General features: G+C 41.7%; 2 protein-coding genes across 2 annotated transcripts in view; one reads left to right on the plus strand and one right to left on the minus strand.

Moving 5' to 3' along the window:
* GIPC3 (GIPC PDZ domain containing family member 3) overlaps positions 1-21,834 on the plus strand; it is a 140,441-nt gene that overhangs the window by 23,707 nt on the left and 94,900 nt on the right. The gene's annotated exons all lie outside the window — the stretch shown is intronic.
* Positions 13,549-17,788, minus strand: LOC146070014 (uncharacterized). The gene is made up of 2 exons (XM_083179344.1): positions 16,846-17,788; positions 13,549-16,473 (listed from the first exon to the last, which is right to left on the minus strand). Exons 1-2 carry the CDS (start codon positions 17,483-17,485, stop codon positions 15,674-15,676), a joined length of 1,440 nt encoding a protein of 479 aa, XP_083035470.1. The 5' UTR covers positions 17,486-17,788; the 3' UTR covers positions 13,549-15,673.

The following is a 21,834-nucleotide window of genomic DNA, read 5'->3' on the forward strand; positions in this document are numbered from 1 at the left end:
TTTTTGATGTGGGAAATTACCTTTTTGCGCTTGATGGGAGTGTTGAGGCCGTTAACATTCCACGACAGTAAGTGTAGCTGGGGAGGGGTTTGCTGTAATCCCAGATTATCTAGCCCTGCAGACATGGATCGACACTGTGGGAGGGGGGTGACTGTGCACTAGCGGAGAGAAAAGCACATATTAGATTCCAGATTAAGTCAAAGAGGATTGTGTGGCAGGAGGACAGCCCTGAGCCAATATACAGAGATAAGGTAGTAGCGTATATTAACCTGTAAAGTGAAAGAAGTGACAATATTATGTAAGACCATGCATTAGAACGGTGTTTCTTATTTTTGTATGAGTTTATCCAAAAAGAGTGGGATCCACTCTTTGAACTGGCGGAGGACCTCATAATTTTCCATATGAGGTGCTCTGATAACCTAAATCATCATCTACTACTCTGGCTGTCTATCAGGAGAGTGAGGGGGACCCCGTTCCAGGAAGGCCCTGGCTGTGTTGGGGTCTGTAAAGAATCTAGGGCGTCCATTCTCCATAATCCTTAATTTAGCAGGGTACATTAGGGCGAACCTCTGGTTTCTTTCTATCAGTATTTTACACACTGGAGAAAATTCTTTTCGTTTCTGTGACACTATGGCCGAGAAATCCTGAAAAATCAGGACCCTCTGGCCATCGATTGACAGGGATTTAGCTGCTCTGTAGGCCAGGAGTACTCTTTCCTTCGCCCTGAAATCTAGAAATTTAGCAATTGTGGGGCGAGGTCTATCTGTCTGACGTCATACAATTTTAAAATTGTATGACATTGTATATGGCATACAATGCCATACAATGCTATGCGATTAAAAATTGTATAAGCACCCTAATGGGTGCTTACAATGTGAAATGCACCCCCACGCCACCTCCCCACTATAAACGTGAACCCAAAGCGTGGCGAACGCAGCGAGCCCGCGAGGGGCGGTGGTACGCGTCCTCTGACCTTTTCATACCCCCACTATCCACGTCGGTGTGGAGTTGAGAATAGAAAGTGTGGCGGGTTCAGCGAGCCACCGAGCCCGAAGCGTGGCGAGGGGACGCCGATACCTTCACAGGTATCGGCGTCCCCTCGCGGGCTTCACAGGTATCCGCGTCCGCTCGCCATGCTTCGGGATCGGTGGCTCGCTGCGCCTGCCACAGTTTCTATTCTCAACTCCATGCCGACGTGGATAGTGGGGGTATGAAAAGGTCGGAGGACGCGTACCACCGCCCCTCGCGGGCTCGCTGCGCTCGCCACGCTTCAGGTTCACATTTATAGTGGGCGGGTGGCGTGGGGGTGCATTTCACATTGTAAGCACCCATTAGGGTGCTTATACAATTTTTAATCGCATCACATCGCATTGTATGGCATTGTATGCCATACACAATGTCATACAATTTTAAAATTGTATGACGTACAATATCGCTGATGATGAAACTAATGTATTTTCACCGTATTTCTATATTTCATATTTGAAAAATATGGAAGTTCATAAATCCTTTGCAAATATTGCACTTTATCTGCCTGGAATGAACTGAGAACGGACATAAATAGAGGTGCGTTCCAGATGAAAGATTATGTGTTCCAAAGGCCGGAAATCATATCGCACCTTATCCGGCTGAAATGAACTGAGAGCGGATCTAAAAATGGAGCTGCGTTCCAAAAAGGCCGGAAATGACGGAGGAATACTGTTAGAGTGGACGGAACGTCACTTCCGGTTTCGAAAACCAGGAAGTGAAAGGCGGCATGCTTGTATCGGCTGTTGTGAATTTGTAATTGGAGGGGGTATAAAAAGGCCCCGTCCGATGGTGTCCATTAGGCTTCTGAGGAAGGGCTTTTACCTGCCCGAAAGCGCGCTTAAGCTGAATGAACACCACCGAACGGACCCTCTCCTGAGGCCATTGGAGGAAGCTGTATCCCCGCTGAGGACCGCTGGTCGGCTGCCTAGAGGGATTTGCTTGATGCTCCACGGCACAGTTTGAGGATCCTGTCACCCTGAGGGGTATTTTGCCTGTTTTTATCAACCACATGTGAGTGTAATAAATAAATGTAATTTTAAACCTTTAAAAGATGTTGTTGCACTATATATCTTTCATCAAGTCCTTAGGGAATGTGTATTTGGAGGATCATGTTGGATTGAAAAAGGAGAAAGACCCATTGATATACGCATTTATTCTTATGGAATGTGAGTGAACTGAATAAACAATACACATTTAAATATTGCTGCACTATGGTCTTTCCTTTTTTCCGTTTGAGTTTCTTTTAGATCCAAAGAGACTCCTATATAGAGTGTATTTATCCTAGTGTAAGTGATTTATACATTTGCTTGTGTGAAACTCGCCAGTGGACTTACAAAAAATCTTTTTGTTGTATTCTACAAGGTGCAATTGGCTCAGATCTTAATTCCCTGGTATATGATGTCCCTACCACACAGCCAATCACAGTAACTGTGTGGGAGCAAAGACTGTCTTTATATTGGTTAAGCTAATTACTGCCGATCCTATATGCGTTGACAGTGCTCCCTCATTTAATATTCACGGTTGGTCAGGGTGGTATCATTGCTATATGCACATGTTCTATGCTCCTAATCAGTTAGGCTTAATACCAATGAATATGCTGTGCGCTCTCTTAGCTCTTTCAATTAAATCCCCCAGCTGGTGGTAGTGGAAGTGGTAGCCACATGCAATATACTGCCCGGCGCAGAGACGGTTTGCCACAACACCCTACCCTATTAGATCTGTACACTTTATATGCTGCTAATCACACATATCATATAAACTACACATTTCATCACATGGACATAATTTTAACTGTTAAGGCAATGGCCAATGACTGTTTTACAAATGCTTTATCAAGGCATCAATCTGTTTACCCTCCTGGAGAGATTCAAATACCCCGCCCTTGATTCTGATTGGGTATCTTGTTTCTTACCATTTTCTTACCATTCCCTTTGCACAGTATTAATTCAATGTTGCTTTCAATTGTTTTAGTTTTTTTTTAATGCTAAATATAAAACTTTTTCCATTTTTAGTATTCTAACCAAAGACTGGTAGTAGAAAAAGAGTATTCGATTATTTGTACAATCTAAATAAGAATAAAATTAACAATCTAAATAAGAATAAAATTAACAATAATAATAAAAGATAAATATAAAAATAAATATAATACTATAAATAATAAAAATAGATAAATAATAAAAATAAATAAATAGAAATAATCATTAAAATAACATAAAGAAGAAAAATAATATTAATATAAATAAAAAAGATAAATAAATATAAAAATAAATATATCTATAAAAATAATAATAAAAATAAAAGTAATTGAATAATAATAACAATAATAAAATAAAAAATATAATAAAATGAGAATAATAAGAATACAAATAGGAATAAAAATACCGTAATCACTAAAGAACAATAAAAAAACGTAATGCCCTCAGAATCGGTATGATTTCATAAACACTTATTCTTATTGTTCCAAATAGGCGGTATTTTAGCATTAGATATCTGTTGATAGATTTTATTTAATGTTATAAGGGTCCCTTTTGATATAGTGAAATAATGTAATAATAAATGAATAAAATTGTCCAATGTGGCATCTATTGTGTCATATTATTTGAATTATTTATATTTATTGATATGTGCAAAAGTGAAAAACTACAAAAAGAATAAAAAACACTACAACTAATAGTTATTATGCTAGTATCATAGTGATACCATAATCTACTTCATGAAATATATAAATAAATTATATAGTGATGACCACCGATTCATTTTTTGTATTTTGTGTGATAGAAAAGTGACTTACATATCTCTAATTAGATTAATTATAAATGAAAAATGTTGATTTATTAATTATTATAGTGTATTGTTAGTGTTTATTCATTTGATGTAATATATAAATTTAATGTATATAATTGTAAAGTCCATCAGATACATATAATCGCCCATTGTTACTTGCAGTTGTCTGCCTATAGAAAAGGCCTTCCCATTGGTTTAGCTTGTACGTATACAGACATATATCTTCTTTCCTCACTTTCTCTACAGGCTCCTGACAAGACTTTATTATAATATCACTCCAATATAAAAATATCAGTGCAAATATTGTATGGTATGAATTCTCTTATATTAGCATTCCCATAGTTGTAATGGTAATTAGCTCATATCAGAAAATGTTCCACAGAATAGGGGCGGAGAGTCAATTCCTTATAGGCAAAAGGAAATATCTGTTATTAAAATTAGAAATTATGTACCATCACTATAGGTTTGTGATTGGGACATATTCATCTATGGTTCAGCCTTTTAAAAAAGAGGAGAACTGGTTATATTCCTTCAATCCACTGGGTTCAGTGCTATTCATAAGAAAAATCAAGTTGGATTATTTTCTAAGGAGCTCGTTCATCATGTCTCCTCCTCTGGTTCCCAAGTGTACTTTCTCAAAGCCAAAAGTTTAGGATCACCTACATGTCTCTTCAAGAAATGTCTAAAGACACATGTAAGATTTAAAAAATGTCTTTTATATTTTTCTGCATTTTTAATGCTTCTGATGTGTTCCATCAATCTTGCTAATCCCACATATTTCGAAGACATGATATATATATATATATATATATATATATATGAGAAAGGGGGGGGTGTGACCCGATCCTGCGCTAGTGAGTGAGCAGCACTACTCTAAAGGCTCCGCCGCTAATGGGAGTCTGGTGTGTGAAATGGAAAAGAAAGGGTGTAGAGGTGCGCTCAAAGGGTGGTTTCACCAGTCCGCAATTAGTAAAAATACAAAATATTTATTTTTTACAATAAAACAATTTAAAAGAGTACAAGTTTTGAAATCGTTTTGCACTATTTTTCATGGTTCAGTACAGGACTTCAATCACAGGTGTAACATGATCATACGATAAAACCCAACGCGTTTCGTCCCTTAGGGACTTCTTCAGGGGTAGTACACCAAGATCAATAAGCCTTTTAAACCTTGATTAAGTGTATGAATCTAGAGATACACTCTTGGGTGAGTGTTTTAAGTGATGACAAGGTCTCAGCTGTTAGTCTACCAATTCTGTGTTGGTCCACTCGATGGAAAAACAGCGATTTCAGAGTTTATCTGTCAGAGGCACAGTCAGCGTGGAGAGAGATCTAATTGCGGACTGGTGAAACCACCCTTTGAGCGCACCTCTACACCCTTTCTTTTCCATATATATATATATATATGGTTTCTCTAAGACAGAGACACAGGCACTCGCCACTTTATCCAAAAACAGTCAGGTTTTTGGTAAAAAATAAATAAATTTTATTTTTCAAATAAGCCAGCAGGTCAAAAGGATAACATCACCAAACTCTGACGTTTCGGTCCGTGAACAATGGACCTTTATCAAGGAACGTTTCAGGTGAGTATCATGGAAAACAACAAAGCCATAAGTGTGCTGCATGCAAACCAGCATGGAGCAGTGGTGGTAGCACACTGCTCCATGCTGGTTTGCATGCAGCACACTTATGGCTTTGTTGTTTTCCATGATACTCACCTGAAACGCTCCTTGATCACCATTGTTCACGGACCGAAACGTCGGAGTTTGGTGATGTTATCCTTTTGACCTGCTGGCTTATTTGAAAAATAAACTTTATTTATTTTTTTACCAAAAACCTGACTGTTTTTGGATAAAGTGGCGAGTGCCTGTGTCTCTGTCTTAGAGAAACCACTTTCTATGAATTGGAGTTCGGAGTACACTCTGCACCCCTTCACAGGACACCCCACCGCTGGCTTATATCTTCCACAGTGAGAGTGCGGTCTACACCCTGACATTATATATATATATATATATATATATATATATATTCATATACATGTACAGATGAGATAGTATATAATCCCTGTCGTTTTACAGTTGATAAAGCCATATATTTTACGAATTTTACCAAACCTATCCACCACTTCTTGATTTTGAATAATATGTTTACAAGTGTTACAGTCTCCACACTTATAAGCACCTAGGTACTTTCTTTCTTTCCTTTTATTTCTTTCAAAATGACTGTGTACAAGTAGGTCTTTCAAATTCTGGGATTTCTTCCAACTGGTCTGAACCCAGTGTCCCAGGATTTTAGTGAGTGCCTGATCAATTGTCAATACATTGCTATGGGGGAGTGGCTGTGAGGCAACGGGAGGTGGCAGAGGGCTCAGTTGGAATGGGGCGTGCAGGCGCCTCGTGCCCACACACACACCCTTCCGTCTGATGGCAGGTCCTGGTGGTTCGTGATAGAATCGCCAGGACCCTCAACACTGAGGGGTGCACCATCTGTATGTTTATGTGATGAAATGTGTAGTTTATATGTTATGTGTGAACAGCAGCATATAAAGTGTACAGATTTAATAGGGTAGGATGTTGGGGCATACCCTAATTTTATAACAAAGGCTTATACTAACGGCAGCCAGGGGACAGCAGTTTGCTAGTTGAGACATCGCTCCATAGACCGGGCGGTAACAAGCCCAGCTGGTGCACATACAAACTTTGCCCAGCACGAATGCTGAATCTAGAATGCAGCAGAGATTTTACCATTTTTAGCTGGGGGCTGAATAGTGTGAGCACTGAGACAGCGCTTTAAAGATTCGGCAGCACATAGACAAGCAGCTCTGCGCTGACATCTCTGCGCCGACCAGTATCTAGCACGTAGCCGTGCAGCACGATATCCACTACCACCAGCTGGGGGATTTAATTGAAAGAGCTAAGAGAGCGCACAGAGTATTCAGCTGTATTAAGCCTAACTGATGCACTCTCTGTCTCTGCCCAAGTAGAAGCATAGAACATGTGCATATAGCGATGATACCACCCTGACCAACCAGGAATATTAAACGAGGGAGCGGTGTACACACATATAGGATCGGCAGCAATTAGCTTAACCGATATACAGACAGTCTTTGCTCCCACACAGTTCCTGTGAATGGCTGTGTGGTAGGGACATCATATACCAGGGAATTAAGATCTGGTGCGCATGGTACGGCAGAGGGACCTTATGTAAAACGTTTTCACCGGCTGTGACATGACACCACAGGCTGTTGGAGCCCAGTGCTGGTTCCAAAATACAGGCGACCCCCAGTTTTTTTGTCCCCCGTAATTTTGTAACCAGGACCGGTCTAAGAGTCCGGGGCTGGTTTCAGAAATATAGGGGGGGCCATACATTTTTGCCCCCCATATTTTTTTTACCAGGTCCGGCTCAATGAGTCCGGGGCAGGTTATGCTCAGGAGGGGGGACCCCACGCCATTTATTCTTTACTAAATAGCACACAAATCGCACATTATTTGAATCGCACATTAAAAAAATCGCACATTATTATATGTGAAATTTTAAGTTAACTTTGTGATTCTATATATCTTTTCACTGCACAATCTGTACAGCTGATACACATATAATCACCATTATAGTACAACACTCTAACAGATCTGGATGACTGTTAATCAAAGCAGTCTAATAGAAAAATAACATGTTTTATCTTGTCTGAAAGGACCAAAAGATACAATAGTCATCAGGCCTGTTGAAATATTAGTAAATTATACAAGATATGTACTGTTACTAGAGTGTGAGCCATACAGTGTGAATTAAAACACTGTCAATATTTGAGACACATGGTACATATAAGGGAATAAATTGCCCCTAATACTGGGGCAGTACAGATGGTGTAATGGTTAGCATTACTGTGAGGTCATGGGTTCGATTCCAACCATGGCCCTAACTGTGCAGAGTTTGTATATTCTCCCCATACTTGTGTGGGTTTCCTTCAGGTACTCTGTTTCCTCCCACATTCCAAAAATATACTGGTAGATTATTTGGTCCCTAACAAAATTAACCCTAGAATTTCTGTGTGTGCGTGTGTACATGTGGTAGGGAATATAGATTGTAATCTCCACTGGGGCAGGGACTAATGTGAATGTTGGTACTTATGTAATATCTGGGCTCCCGTTTTTCTTATGAGACCGCGTGCGCTCGCCACACTATATAAAATCAACTCCATGCGGATAGTAGGGGTATGAAAAAATGGGGTGCATTTAACATGGGAGCCCAGATAATACATAAGTACCAGTTTGTCACGACCCTAGTCGGCGATTCCCCAGATACGACAATCTGTGAATACCGGCCACGCGACACTTCTTCTGGGTACCCCAAGCGTGTGCGTATTTCACCACGATTCCGCTTGCCACCAATCAAAGTAAGCTTTTTGGACTTAGTCCGCGACAGCTTTGATTCTGCCGACACACCAAATTATGAGTTACAGGGTAGCGCTCTGGCGAATTCGTCAGAGGCTTGGGCTGGAAAACAGCAGATACCAGAACTAATTATGACTTTTTAATTAAGTGAAAACACTACAAGGCTTACAGTATATTACAGAAAACATAAGTTACAAGATATATGATTAATAGGTAAGTCAAACGTAAAAACAGTTTCAAAATAAAACAAAATGGGAATAAAGAAACAAACCACTTCAAGGACACACAGCATGAAGCGGGGTTTGTGGGGCATTGCACCACAAGCTCTTTCTTCTCGAGCTTCTTATAAGTAGCTGCCATTTCGCTGCAGTTACTTCTCCAAAATAATAAAACAGGGATGGGGAACAGAAAATGCTTTTACGGTGACTTACACTACTACATAAGCCTCGAGTTTTGGTATCTGGTGAAATGTATTTACTTAAGTTATCCAAATAAAAAAACAAAAATTGCTTTTTGAAATATCCCCACGGGACCCTCTCTTTAAGCCAATGCTTTTCGCATCCGTGGGATGCTTTTTCGAGGATGCATTTGTTTAAAAAGACTTTTAAAAAAAACAGAAGTCTTTGCTTTCGGCGGTAACCTTATGGTTTCTTCAGTTTAGGCAAAAAAAGGTGGATTTTTCCTTTTTTGTATTTTGTTGCACAGAAAATAATTATAATAAAAATAAGAATGTAAATATACAAATAAAAATAACTATAAAAATAATAGAAATAAAAATAATAAATAAAAATAAATATAAAAATAAAAAATAATTAGAATTTTAAGTAAAGGTTGGAAAAAAGATGTGTGGGAAAAGAGATGTGTGGGAATGGGACAACATAGATGCAGGTTTGATTTTTGTTGTTGTACATCAAAGCAGGTTCTACAATGTGCTGTGACATTTTGTAACCCTATAAATTTAAGGCCAGTGGGATCTTTGTTGTGTTTTTCTAAAAAGTGTGCTGAAACATTGTGCGTTGTTAGTCCTTTTTTTATGTTGTAAAGGTGTTCTGCAAAGGTGTTTCAAAGGTGTTCTGTGTTCTTTTATGTTGTAAAGGTGTTCCTGATTTTTAGTTTTCTTTTCGTTTAGCCTACATACTGGAGGCCGCAGGGACATTCTAAAAGATATATGGCACCTTCTGTTTCGCATGATCAGTAATTCTTTACTTGAAATTTTCTTTTGTTTTGATTAGAAGAGAAAGATTTTGTTGGTTTAGTAGAGGTTTCTTGATTTTTACAGCCCTTGCATTTTGTGCAATGGAAGAAGCCTTTTGTTGTTTTTTTCTTTGTTCCTTCGATAAGTAAGTAGCTGCTTGTTAATGTCTGTTTGAGGTTTTTAGCTTTCCGATATACGATTTTCGGTTTGCTTGGTAGAATTTGACGTAGTTGTTTGTCAAGAATTAAGATATGACAATGTTGGTTTAACATCTTTGCAATACTTTTATGGTTGCTGCTGTACTTGGTGATAAAGGTGACAGGCATTTCCTTTTCTATTTTTGATTTGTAATTGATAAGTTCATTTCTTTTAAGTGTTTTTGTTTTTTTCAATCTGTTCTTTAAGAAAGTGTTCTTTATAGCCTTTCTGTAAAATTTCACTTCTAGATCTCTGCTTTGTACTGCAAAGGTGTCGTCTTCAGTGCAGTTTCTTCGGAGGCATCTGAATTGTCCACCCGGAATGTTTTTTCTCCATTGAGGGTGGTGGTTGCTATTGTAGGCCAGCATATTATTGCCATTTACAGTTTTGATGTGGGTTCTGGTTTGGATATTGTTGTCTTTAATGTAAATTTCTAGGTCGAGAAAGACCACCATGTCTTTACTGTGGCTTTTTGTGAATTCTAAGTTTAATGTGTTCTTGTTCATGTACACTTTGAATTCAAGCAGTTCTTCTTCGGTGCCATCCCAAATAAAGAAGAGGTCATCTATATACCTCTTCCAGCATTTGATTTTTCCAAGATATTGATTGTTTGTCCATATTTTGGTATCCTCCCACCACGATATGAATAAGTTTGCGTAACTTGGTCCAAATGATGTTCCCATCGCGGTTCCCTGTCATTGGTTAAAAAAAACGCCATTGTACCAGAAATAATTGTGTCGATGTTGTCCATAAGAAAGTTGATTTGTTTATTTGCGATGTCTGATTGTTCTGTGGGGTAATAACATGTTGCCTCGCAGCCTGCATCGTGATTTATGACAGTATACAGTGATTTTATGTCACTGGTGCATAGTGTGTACATTTCTTTCCATTCTATTTTCTCCAGAATTTGTTAGATATTCATGGTGTTTTTCAGGAAAATTTTCTGTGCTTTGACCAGGGTTTGAAGGAAATGATCTATGTACTTTGATATATTTAATGTTATCGAGCCAATTCCTGACAAGGGGTTTTCTTGATCTTTGCGTATCTTTTATAGGTGGCAGAAAGTTGGAATTTTCGGAAATTCTATAAAAATGTAGTCAAATTCTTTTTGAGTGATGATACCAATTTCCAGACCTTCCTGTAGTTGTTGGTATAAAAGATTTTTATATTCTATTGTTGGGTCATGGTCTAGTTTTCTGTATGTATCTATGTCATATAGATGTTTTTCAGCTTCTTTTTCATATTTTTCTTTATCTTGAATGACCACTCCTCCTCCCTTATCCGCTGATTTACTATTTTGGTATCTTGTTGTAGATCTTTCAACGCTTTTTTCGTGAAGTTGTAGTTTATTTTTTATTTTTTACTGTTATTGCTGATGTCATTTTCAATTAGACGCTGGAATGTTGCAATATGTGGTCCTTTTACGTGGCTTGGACAAAAAGTTGAGTAGGTCTGAATTCTGTGTGTCTAAATTCAGTGGGCAGTATTCAATGAGGCCAATTCGCCATGTTTCATGGCGAATTTGTGATATTTTAACTTTGGAAGGTGATTTTTTGTGTCAGAAAGTGAATCACCCTATTCAAAGTGCACTTTTCACCGTCTGCGAACAGTGAATGATGGACAATTCGCCGTCTGATAGTCTCTGCAATTCGCTGTGGGTTTTCAATGGGTTTTTCAATGTGATTTGCCATGAGTGTATTCAATGTGAAGATGGTGAATTGCTTTCTAAGTGCTTTTCGCCGTGTGTCACCATGTAGCAATCGCCATCTTTTCATGGTTAATTGGAATGTGAACTTTTAAAATAATGTTTTTTTTAAAAAAAATTTGGTGTAAAAAAAAAAATCATGAATTTTATACTGTGAAGGGGCATGCTATTTTTATTCATGTGCTCACAGCACATGAATATATATTTAATTTTTAAAAAATATTTTTTTTTACACATAACAGCCAGCAGGGGGCCAGGAGCCGCTCATTACATATTCATATATTCACTGCTCCCGATCATTACATATCCACGATCGGGAGCAGTGCAAGCGGCTCCCTACCTGCGTCTCCTGCTAGCTCTCCTGGGGGGCAGCTTGAGCTGCCTGGGTCCCGGGGAGCTCTCCTCCCACCCACATACATTCTGGGGCAGGCAGGGAGACTTCCATCTCCCTGCCTGCCGCCGTCCCCAGCTCCCTGCGGCGTCCACCACAGGGGTTAACATTCGCCGTCAGGGGGAGCAAGCCCCTGCAGCATTGAATACTGTGTCAGCGAGGGCTGGCAGCGAAAGCTCCAGCCCTCTGGAACACGGCAACTCTGCAGCGAATCCTAAACAGGATTCGCTGCAGAGCGCGATTAAAGTAATTGAATACTGCCCAGTGTCTTCGCATTCTGTTGTTGGGTTTTTATCTGTAAAGAATTTTTTGATACACAATTTTCTTATACATTTCTGGGTGTCAATATACAGTTCAAATTCATCAATTTGCGAATGGTGGACAAATTTTAGTCCTTTTTTGAGTACTTGTACTTCTATTGGTTTTAATTGTCTTTTGCTTGCTCAGAATGAATATTGTTTCTGTTTGGTCTTCTGGAAACGATTTTCTTTTCTTGTTTTTCTTCATTCCTCCTCTTCTTCCTTTAGTATTTTTATGGTTTTTTTCACTTTTTTTTCCGTGCAGATTTTACATAGTCTGGTGGTTTTTCGTTCTCCCAGACTGCTTCTAAAAAAGGAGCATCTTCTTCGTTATCGTCTTCGTAGTCTTCCTTGCTTTCTATTTCTTCTGTATAGTGTCTTTTGCAGGAGTGTTTCTTTCCTTCTTCTTGATTAGTTTCAATTTTCTTTATGAGAGTTAAGAAGTTTGAAGATTCTTCTTCTTTAGACCAATGTCCCAAAAACGAAATTGCGCTTTGTGACAAGAAAACTGACATTTATAAATTATTAGGACTTACTTGAAATTATGCCTTCATCACAGTTGTGCAGTCATTGCTAGTTCCTGCTTAAAAACATTTGAGGGTGGTGGGGGAGGGGTGCTAATCTAGGAAGAAGCAATCTCAGGCTTCAGGTGTGTACGGATACACCATATAGACTATATGGGAAGAGGGGGGCCCTAGACTGCACACCCTGTAATGAGAGGTGCGACCTTGTTGAGATTTTAGCTATATGCAAGACAGAGGGGGTTTGCAGGTGCACTATGCAATCATTACTGCTAACATGTATTCCTTTTATAATTCATTTATGAGGATGTTAACAGGCTAAATGAGGAGGGCTCCATTTGTATATGGCCAAACCCACATCATTCAAAGGTCACTGACCTTCGAATGATGTGGAAGGTACACGCAAAAATAAGAAACTCTCAGCTCTGTGTGTGTCATGGAGGGGAACTTGGCAGGCCCACACTGAGAGCCGCGTCACTGGCTCAATACCATGGGAACACCCAGTGTTTTTATGGGACTACCCATGAAATGCTGGGCATTCCCAAGGGCGCGACTACCTGCCTCTGCCCCATGCTTCCTGCCCACACTGGTGGGTGTGAGCGCCCAGCAAACACTCTGTTCGCCAGGGCCGCTCGCACCCGCTGCATGCACATGCACAGAAATGCACATCCCTAGTTAAGAAACATCACTCACAGTATGCATAGACTAGAATAACGTCCTAGGTGTAATACGTAATGTCTGTGTACCAGTCTCACTGAACATGTGAGAGATCTCGAAAAAAGTGAGAAACCATGCATTCACAGGAACAAGCACTGCCAGGACATTTAAGTAACCATAATCATTAGATGACACTATGGGTGACATTTAATAAGATGCCAGAGCGCTATCTGTAGTTGACCTTCCCCTTGGATATTTTTGTAGTACCCAAAAAAGAAGGAAAGAACCAATAGTGTAATATTGTTAACACTGTAGAAACCACATCTATTTAAATATGAGGCTTTTAATCGTACCGCAGGGATAGGTCTACTTATACCATGTTCTCATTGCCGCCCCTGCAAAATCCCGGGTTTTTCTTGCCGGGTTTTTGGCGGGGCACAGAGAATGGATACTTTTCTACCCCGTTCATACAGCACCTTAAACCCGGGAAATTCCCGTGTATGACGCGTTCACACTGCTTCCCCTGGTCTGCCCTGCCAACAAGTGTGTGAATATAAAAGCAGCTTTGATTGGCTGTTGAAAAAGTAGCTGTGATTGGCTGTTTTAGAAAGCAGCTGTTATTGGCTGGCTGAGGATGATGTCATATAAAGTGGCCTGTTTTTTCCAAGCACACTGCATTGCTGGAATCATGGCTGATGAGATGCTTTTGTTTTGCACCATTTTGCTGTTTCATGCAGCAAATGAGAGCTTGCTGCAGCTGCTTACATTGTGCTACCTTGCACAATGCACTTTGAAGAGGAGGAGAGCGCAATTTCTTGCTGAGAGAGACAGTGCTCGCCTTCATTATGTGCGAAGGAGAAGAGCTTTCATCACCTCCAGCGTTACCTCCATATTGAGGTTCAGCACATCCAGTACCCGGCGAATGTGGACCAGAGACTGCTCTCATGGCGAGGTATTTTGGTCTACAGTGGAGGGTTATGAGGATGACCAGTGGATGGAGCATTTTCGCATGTCACGTGGGACCTTTCAGTATGTGCTGGACCTTCTAACCCCTGCACTTTCCAGACAGACCACAAACTGCAGAATACCCATCTCACCTAGAAAGAGACTAGCGATAGCGCTATGGTGGTATGCTACACCGGGAGAATACCGCACAGTCGCCTGCTTGTTTGGAGTGGGGAGATCCACTGTATGCACTATAGTCCATGAGGTGACGCAGGCTTTGCTGGAAGGACTTTACCGTCGTTTCATCACCTTACCTCAAGGACAAAGGTTGGACGACATCATCGCTGGTTTCCTGCATCGTGGATATCCACAGTGTGCTGGAGCTATAGACGGTACACACATTCCTATTATTGCCCCCACAGAAAACCATGCGGATTACTTTAATCGCAAAGGCTGGCACTCCATAATTCTACAGGCTGTAGTGGACCACAAATATTGGTAAGTACATTTTTTTATGATAATATTAAACTGTACTTTGCGTATTGCTAGGGTAACTAAACAGAAATCTTAACACTTTATATTTTCAGCTTCACTGATGTCTTCATTGGCTGGCCTGGCCGTTCCCATGATGCAAGGGTTCTAGCAAATTCGGACCTATACCTTATTGCTGAGGAGAAGCAGGATGGCTGGTTGTTCCCTAGAGAGGTAAAGATATGTTTTTGCATGTTGCAGTTGGGATATTTTTAGTGTTATGTATGCATGTATGTATAACCAACGTACCACATGTATTGTTGTTTTTCAATGTCTCTCTTTACACCGGTAGAGAAAAGTGGCAATCTGAATAGCATACTTGTACTCCAAGAATTCCATATTGTAACTCTTATTTTACTTTGCAGAAATCGAAGATCATCGATGGGGTGGAGATCCCAGTACATATAATCGGGGATGCAGCATACCCATTACGACGATGGTTAATGAAGGGGTTCACCCAGCGCCATCAACTTACCCCGGAACAAATTGATTTCACCCACACCCTCAGTTCTGCACGAATGGTGGTAGAAAATGCCTTTGGCCGTCTAAAAGGCCGTTGGCGTTGTTTAATGAAGCGCAATGACATTGATACCAGCTTCATGCCTCATGTAGTTGCTGCCTGCTGTGTGTTGCACAACATATGTGAGTTTAAGAAAGAACAGTTTCTACCAGAATGGACCGTACTGGAGCCTGAGGAATCAGATCACTCTGCAGATTCTGAGATGTATGAGGGGACAAACACATGTGCAGAAGACATTCGCAACACCATTACCAATAACATATTTGCTTTAACCCACTAGTGTACTATAGTTTTTAATTTTCAATAAACTTCAAAAACATTTCTGTTTGTTTGTACATATTTTATTCATATGTACAACATATATTTTTTTAGTTAAATAGCATAAAGTGTACCAAAAATGCACATAGAAAAATATAATAAAACTGTAATGACAATACCCAAATGCCTTACATAACTTCTGTACAGGCCGGGTGGGCAGACAAATAAACAAAAAGTCAATAAACACCTCTACAGCACATGGTAGCGGGGGTTTTCCTTTCTTGGAGCCGTTCGATTCTCCGCATGACTATGTGGACCAGCCGCATAATCAAGGCAGTGTGGTGGAACTGTGGGAGGCTGAGTTGCACCCGGTGTACGCTCAGGGAAATGGCAGTGATTTGCTGGAGGCTGAGGTGTCCCAGCAGCATACTCGGGGCACTGCGGAGGAACTGGTGGAGGCTGAGGTGCACCAGCTGTACGCTCTTGGAAATGTCGAGGATTTGCTGGAGGCTGTGGTGTCCCAGACGCATACTCTGAGGAGTGCGGTGGAACTGGGGGAGGCTGAGGTGGACCTGCTGTACGCTCAGGGAAATGGAGGTCATTTGCTTGAGGCTGAGGAGTCCCAGCAGCATACTCAGGGAAAAGGTGTGACATTGGTGGTGGGTGAGGTGTGCTGTATGGCACCATGTTCCCCTGGGTTGGGCCTACAAAATTTGGTTGGCCTGCGCTATACATTGGATAACCATACTGAAAATTATTGTGTGGTGGCTGGGGCAGTGCATGGCCTTGTGCCCTAAATAGACTATTAAGGAACTCCATCTGCGTATCTCGGTTCTCTCGATTGATACGCTCATGCATACCAACAATGGCAGTAATGAACGTGTTCTGTAGGTCACGCTCATTGTCCATAAATCGCTGCAGACGAGCATCTTCATGAACTTGCATCGAATTATCCATTTCCTTCAGGTGTTCAAGCATTACGGTGGTCATTGCTTTTGTGGCTTGTTCCATCTTAGTGGACCTCTTTCTTCTCAGTGGCACATTATAAACTATGGGAAAAACAAACAACACATTACTATACAAGACTATAATAATGTTACTTCTCCTTCTACCCAAAAGACATTGTTGTTGCCCATGCACTTGGAAAACCATCTGTGCTGAAGGCTAGATATCAGTAAAACCTTAACTTCTCATTCAGACGTGTTAGCAATGTTGCTGACAGGCCTGAATCAGATCCCCTCTGCACAGATGCATGTGGATGTTAAATTTCAAAAATACTTAAATAAAAAAGCAGTGTTGGCACATGCATGCTTGAGGCCTTTTCCCTCCTGCACTCTTGCTACATGCTGCGACATATTTCTTTAATAAACAAAAATATAGTACTGTGTAATAATGGTGTGTGTAAAAAGTTATAAACTTACTGTTGGTCCGCAACTTTGGACGTGCACTCTGTGGCAATGCTTCAAAGGCTGGACTTCCTTCAGCAGGTAGTGATGATGCAGGCGTTGATGGTGGTCGCTGCAAAGGTGATGGCGGATGCTGCACAGGTGAAGAGAATGCCGTGGGGCCTACAGCTGAATTGTGGGAGTTAAATGATGAATCCAGAACTTCACATTGGGCTTCACCATGGACTGAGCGGGAATCCATTTCACTGTCTGTGGCCTCAAGGTCAATGGGTGACGCTGCTGCTGCTACTGCGTTTTCTTCACAGACACTTGCTGCACTGCCAGCAAAACTGCTGGAGGAGGACAGTGATATGGGATTAGCCAGTGCAGAGTTCCCAAAGATGACATTACACTGGTCATAAAATGGCCAGTCCATACGGGCACCACCACTCTTCCTCCTGTTTAGGTCATGGACCTTAGCATACTGCTTCCGCAGGGCTTTGAGTTTATTCACTACCTGTTGCTGCGTTTTGACGATGCCACGGGCAGACAGGATTTTGGCGATGTTGTAGTAAACAACGGAGTCCTTCACTGTGCCGGTCACTTGCTTTTTTATCTCCTCCTCTCCTCTCACTGCTAGCAGCTCGAGCACTTCCTCATCCCTCCAGTGCGACATGTCTGCTCTCCTCGACGCAGCATATGGACGTCAGACGCAGCATGAAATGGACGTCACGTCACATGATCACATCCGCCAATGAGCTTCTTTTTTTCCATCATGTTTGAAAAACCCGTGTCTGCGCTGTTCAGACTGAAGTACACCCGTGTTTTACCCAGGAAAAACCCTGCAAAAAACCCGTGTGTAATTCCCGGGGCATAACACCCGGGAATTTCAAAAGGACGCGTTCACACTGAGACACGACACGGGAAATTACCGCTCGCCCTGCCAAATACCCGGGTTTTTTAGGCAATGAGAACGGGGTATTAGTGGGTAGACATATGCACTTGATTGAGGGGAACCTTATTTCCACCAAAAGATCCACTTGCTTTCTTTACACATCAGGAACAAATGAAGCTCCAAAAGATGAGAGAAGAAAAAGATGGTGCAGTACGTTTTTTAATTAAACAAATAAAATTTGACAGTGGCACAGGAGGACTAAAACATAGGACCCTCACCAGATAGGTATGTCTACTACTAATGGTTTAAATAAAGATTTTGAAACCAAATGGTTTTTATAGTTTATACTTTATATACCCTGTTTTTATATTGTCAAAATTGTGTGTCCATTTTTAAGATGTATTTTGCATTAACTTTGCTTTTTAAATCTATTTATTTCTGAGGACAATACTGGCTCCAATGAAAGCACATCTCACTTTACAATGAACGGGTTTCCATGGCAACCGCTCTCCCGCGATTTGAATCTATTGCGGGAACCATACTGTGTTGTAAGTGGAACGCAAGCCTCTTCTACTAAAGCCGGAAGTCCTCAGATGGAACGCAAAACGTCACATCCGCTTCCGGTATCGGACGGGATACCGGAAGTAACCAGACGCCGGCGTTATGCGCTGAACAAACTACATACAGCTGCGCTAAAGGACTACCTTAAGATGCGGTATGGAGTGGCCTATACCCCGCACCTTTTGAAGGGAGGGATGGGGATCGTAGCGGTTAGAATAATCCATGTCTGGAAATAGGAATTTTTTTGTGTTTCCTGAGAGGGGGTATTTAAACCAGTCCATTACACTGGTAATGTCACTCGCCTTGAAAAAGATTCTCTGCGAATCGAAACCGGTCGGCGGCCTGTGACCTGTGCCACAAGAGGGGACTTTCGTTGGATCTTACCTGATACACCACGCCAGCAGCAATCCAGGGACGCCTGTGGTAACACCTTAAGCGCTGTTTGTCTACATTACACCGGTAGACATACCTATCTGGTGAGGGTCCTATGTTTTAGTCCTCCTGTGCCACTGTCAAATTTTATTTGTTTAATTAAAAAACGTACTTCATTTGTTCCTGATGTGTAAAGAAAGCAAGCAAGTAAAGAAAGCAAGTGGATCTTTTGGTGGAAATAAGGTTCCCCTCAATCAAGTGCATATGTCTACCCACTAAGTAGACCTATCCCTGCGGTACGATTAAAAGCCTCATATTTAAATAGATGTGGTTTCTACAGTGTTAACAATATTAACTTCTTTTTTGGGTACTACAAAAATATCCAAGGGGAAGGTCAACTACAGATAGCGCTCTGGAATTACAAAATCCTATTTTGGTATTGTATGTGCTTATGAAGTGGTCCTTCATTATTTGTTGATCCTAAGCTGCTGTCTTTTGAGCGCACGATTACTTGATCTTTTTCTTTGTCTTATTTAATAAGATGCGAAAATGTGATTTTTGCAATTTTTAGGCAAAAAACGTCCGAAATCGCACGTTTTTCTGAATTCGCCTATTTAATGAGATGCAAAAATATGGCAAAAACCACAGATTTGGCAACGAAATCGAACATTCTGAAGGTGCGATTTTTAGTATCGCCGGAACTCTCATCCAGATGTTTTCACATTGAAAAGTATACAAATCGCATATTTAATGAGATGCACAAACGGGAAAATTTTACTTAAAATCGCCACACATGCAGACCAGGTTCTGACAGGCAAATTTGCCAAAACTATGCACAGATCATTGCGATCTCTGCATGGTCCTGTCTTAAAAAATGGGTAAAAGTTAATTTTGTTTAAAAACAAATGGCGTGGGGTCCCCCCTCCTGAGCATAACCAGCCCCAGGCTCATTGAGCCGGACCTGGTTCGAAAAATACGGGGGACAAAAAGCGTAGGGGTCCCCGTATTTCTGAAACCAGCCCCGGACTCTTGAACCGGTCCTGGTTCCAAAATTACGGGGGACAAAAAATCAGGGGCTCCAACAGCCCGCGGTGTCATGCCACAGCCGGTGGACACTTTCTACATAAGTTCCCCCGGCCGTACCATGAGCACCGTGGCTGGTCAGCCTTGGACAGGGTACCTGGGCGAACCACAAGTCCCAGCATGTGGGGGAGGCCTGCTGGCACTTGTAGTTCACCTGTATAAAGCAATGTTATGAATGAGTTTTTTAACCCTATCAGGCCGGTGTCCAAAGCCCAGGGATGCCGGTGACAGCCCCGGAGTTCAGCCCTGGACGGGTGAAGCCTGGGGGGGGGAACCTCTTTATTGGGAGGGTCCCCACTCCCCCAGGTACCCCGTCCAAGGCTGACCAGCCATGGTGCTCATGGTACGGCCGACAGACCTTATGTAAAAAGTGTCCCCCGGCTATGACATGACACAGCGGGCTGTTGGAGCCCGGTGCTGGTTTCAAAATACGGGGGACCCTCATATTTATTGGCCCCCCGTATTTTTGGAACCAGGACCGGTCCAAGAGTAAGGGGCTGGTTTCAGAAATACGGGGAAGCCCTTCCGCTTTTTGTCCCCCGTATTTTTGGAATCAGGTACGGCTCAATGAGCCCGGGGCTGTTTATGCTCAGGAGGGGGGACCTCACACCATTTAAAAATAAAAAAATTTAAACACAAATTCGCACAGTTCCTCAAAATTTTCATGACTAAAATCGCACATTTTCATGACTAAAAATCACCCATTATTGCATTTTTTTCCCCGGAACATGCACCTCATTAAATATGCGAATTTGCGGCAAAAAATGTGATTTCAAAAAGTGCGATAGTGGGCGATTTTGCAATGTTACTAAAACTCTCATCCTATTAAATGTCACCCCATGTGTACGGTAATTAGACCAGCAATGAAAAATTCAGCTATTCATCACTAAAGTTTATATTTTATTATTAAATTTATTGGCAAAGGTAAACATATACCGGTAATTGTTTGCTGTAGCTGTAAAAATAACCACCTCATTTTTTGTACAATATACAGTATAATGTGTGTGTGTGTGTGTGTTAGTTATGTGTGGAAGTTTTATATTAATATAGCCTAGATCGAACAGCAGCTACTGTACTTATCTTATGTTCAAATAATATGTTATCAATTATGGTTACTAACAATATCAGTGAAAGCAAAAAAGTGTGTTCATGACCATACAAAAACTTTTAAACAAAGCCAAATAATAGATTTTGAGATTTATGAAACAAAAACCTGGAAGTGAATTTATTTCTTGACACAATTACAGTATATGTATTTGTGTGTATGCACACACACACATATATATATATTTTGCAGAAAGGTCCGGCACTGCACACTGGCTCCTGCTCTCCTGATGATTCTTGACCTGGGTGCCCGCTGGTCACTGGGGGTAAGCCCGGTGCATGTATACCATAAGCAGAAATAAGCGTCACTCCAGGTGCTTGGAACAAAGTTTTTACTGTAAAGTGTCTACAGTGTTTCGGGACAAGTACAGTGATACAGGGGGAGATTCTCTAAGAATCTCCACCCCCCTTCGCATTTATAATTATCGCATATGTTCTAGCATATGCGATAATTATAGCAAAGGACAGCTCTTGCGTTAAGAGCTGTCCTTTGCGGTGAGAGTCGCCGGGTCCCAGCAGGTCCCGGCGGCTCCCCCCTCACTCACACACCCGGCGCTGCTGCTGCTGCGCCGGGCTCTCCTCCTCCCTGCAACTGGAAGAGGATCAGTGCAGGGAGGAGGTCACAGGTCCGGGCAGCACAGCTCTGTACTGCCTGGACATAGGTGAGGGGGCTATGGGTGGCGGCGGGGGTCTGTGTGGGGCGACGGGGGGTCGTTGCGGGGCGGCGGTGGGATGCGGTAGAAGCCCATTGGCTTCTATGGGGCATCGCCAGATTTTTCTGGCAATGCCCCCCCGCTGTGGTTACCCGGCGGGGGATGCTTACAGCATCCCAAAATGCAGTAAAAACTGGGTTTTTACCGCATTTGTAGCTTAGAGAATCTCCCCCAAATGACAGTGTTAAATAGCTTACCCAGTGCCTGCGTCTGCGCCGCCATTCCGTCCCCTCCTCAACGTCTGGGACCTCCTTCCGGGTTTACAGAACTGGAAGTGACGCGGTGCCCACTCCGGGG

The sequence above is a fragment of the Crinia signifera genome, chromosome 1 (assembly GCF_055691185.1).
Source record: "Crinia signifera chromosome 1, ASM5569118v1, whole genome shotgun sequence".
NCBI classification, from domain to species: Eukaryota; Metazoa; Chordata; class Amphibia; order Anura; family Myobatrachidae; genus Crinia; species Crinia signifera.

What these genes read in the sequence shown, in the direction of transcription:
- LOC146070014 (XM_083179344.1), bottom strand. Translation starts at nt 17,485, where the DNA reads ATGTCGCACTGGAGGGATGAGGAAGTGCTCGAGCTGCTAGCAGTGAGA. An exon ending in TCCAAAGTTGCGGACCAACA is followed by an intron (nt 16,474 to 16,845) that starts GTAAGTTTATAA and finishes TTTTTCCCATAG; the next exon opens with TTTATAATGTGCCACTGAGA.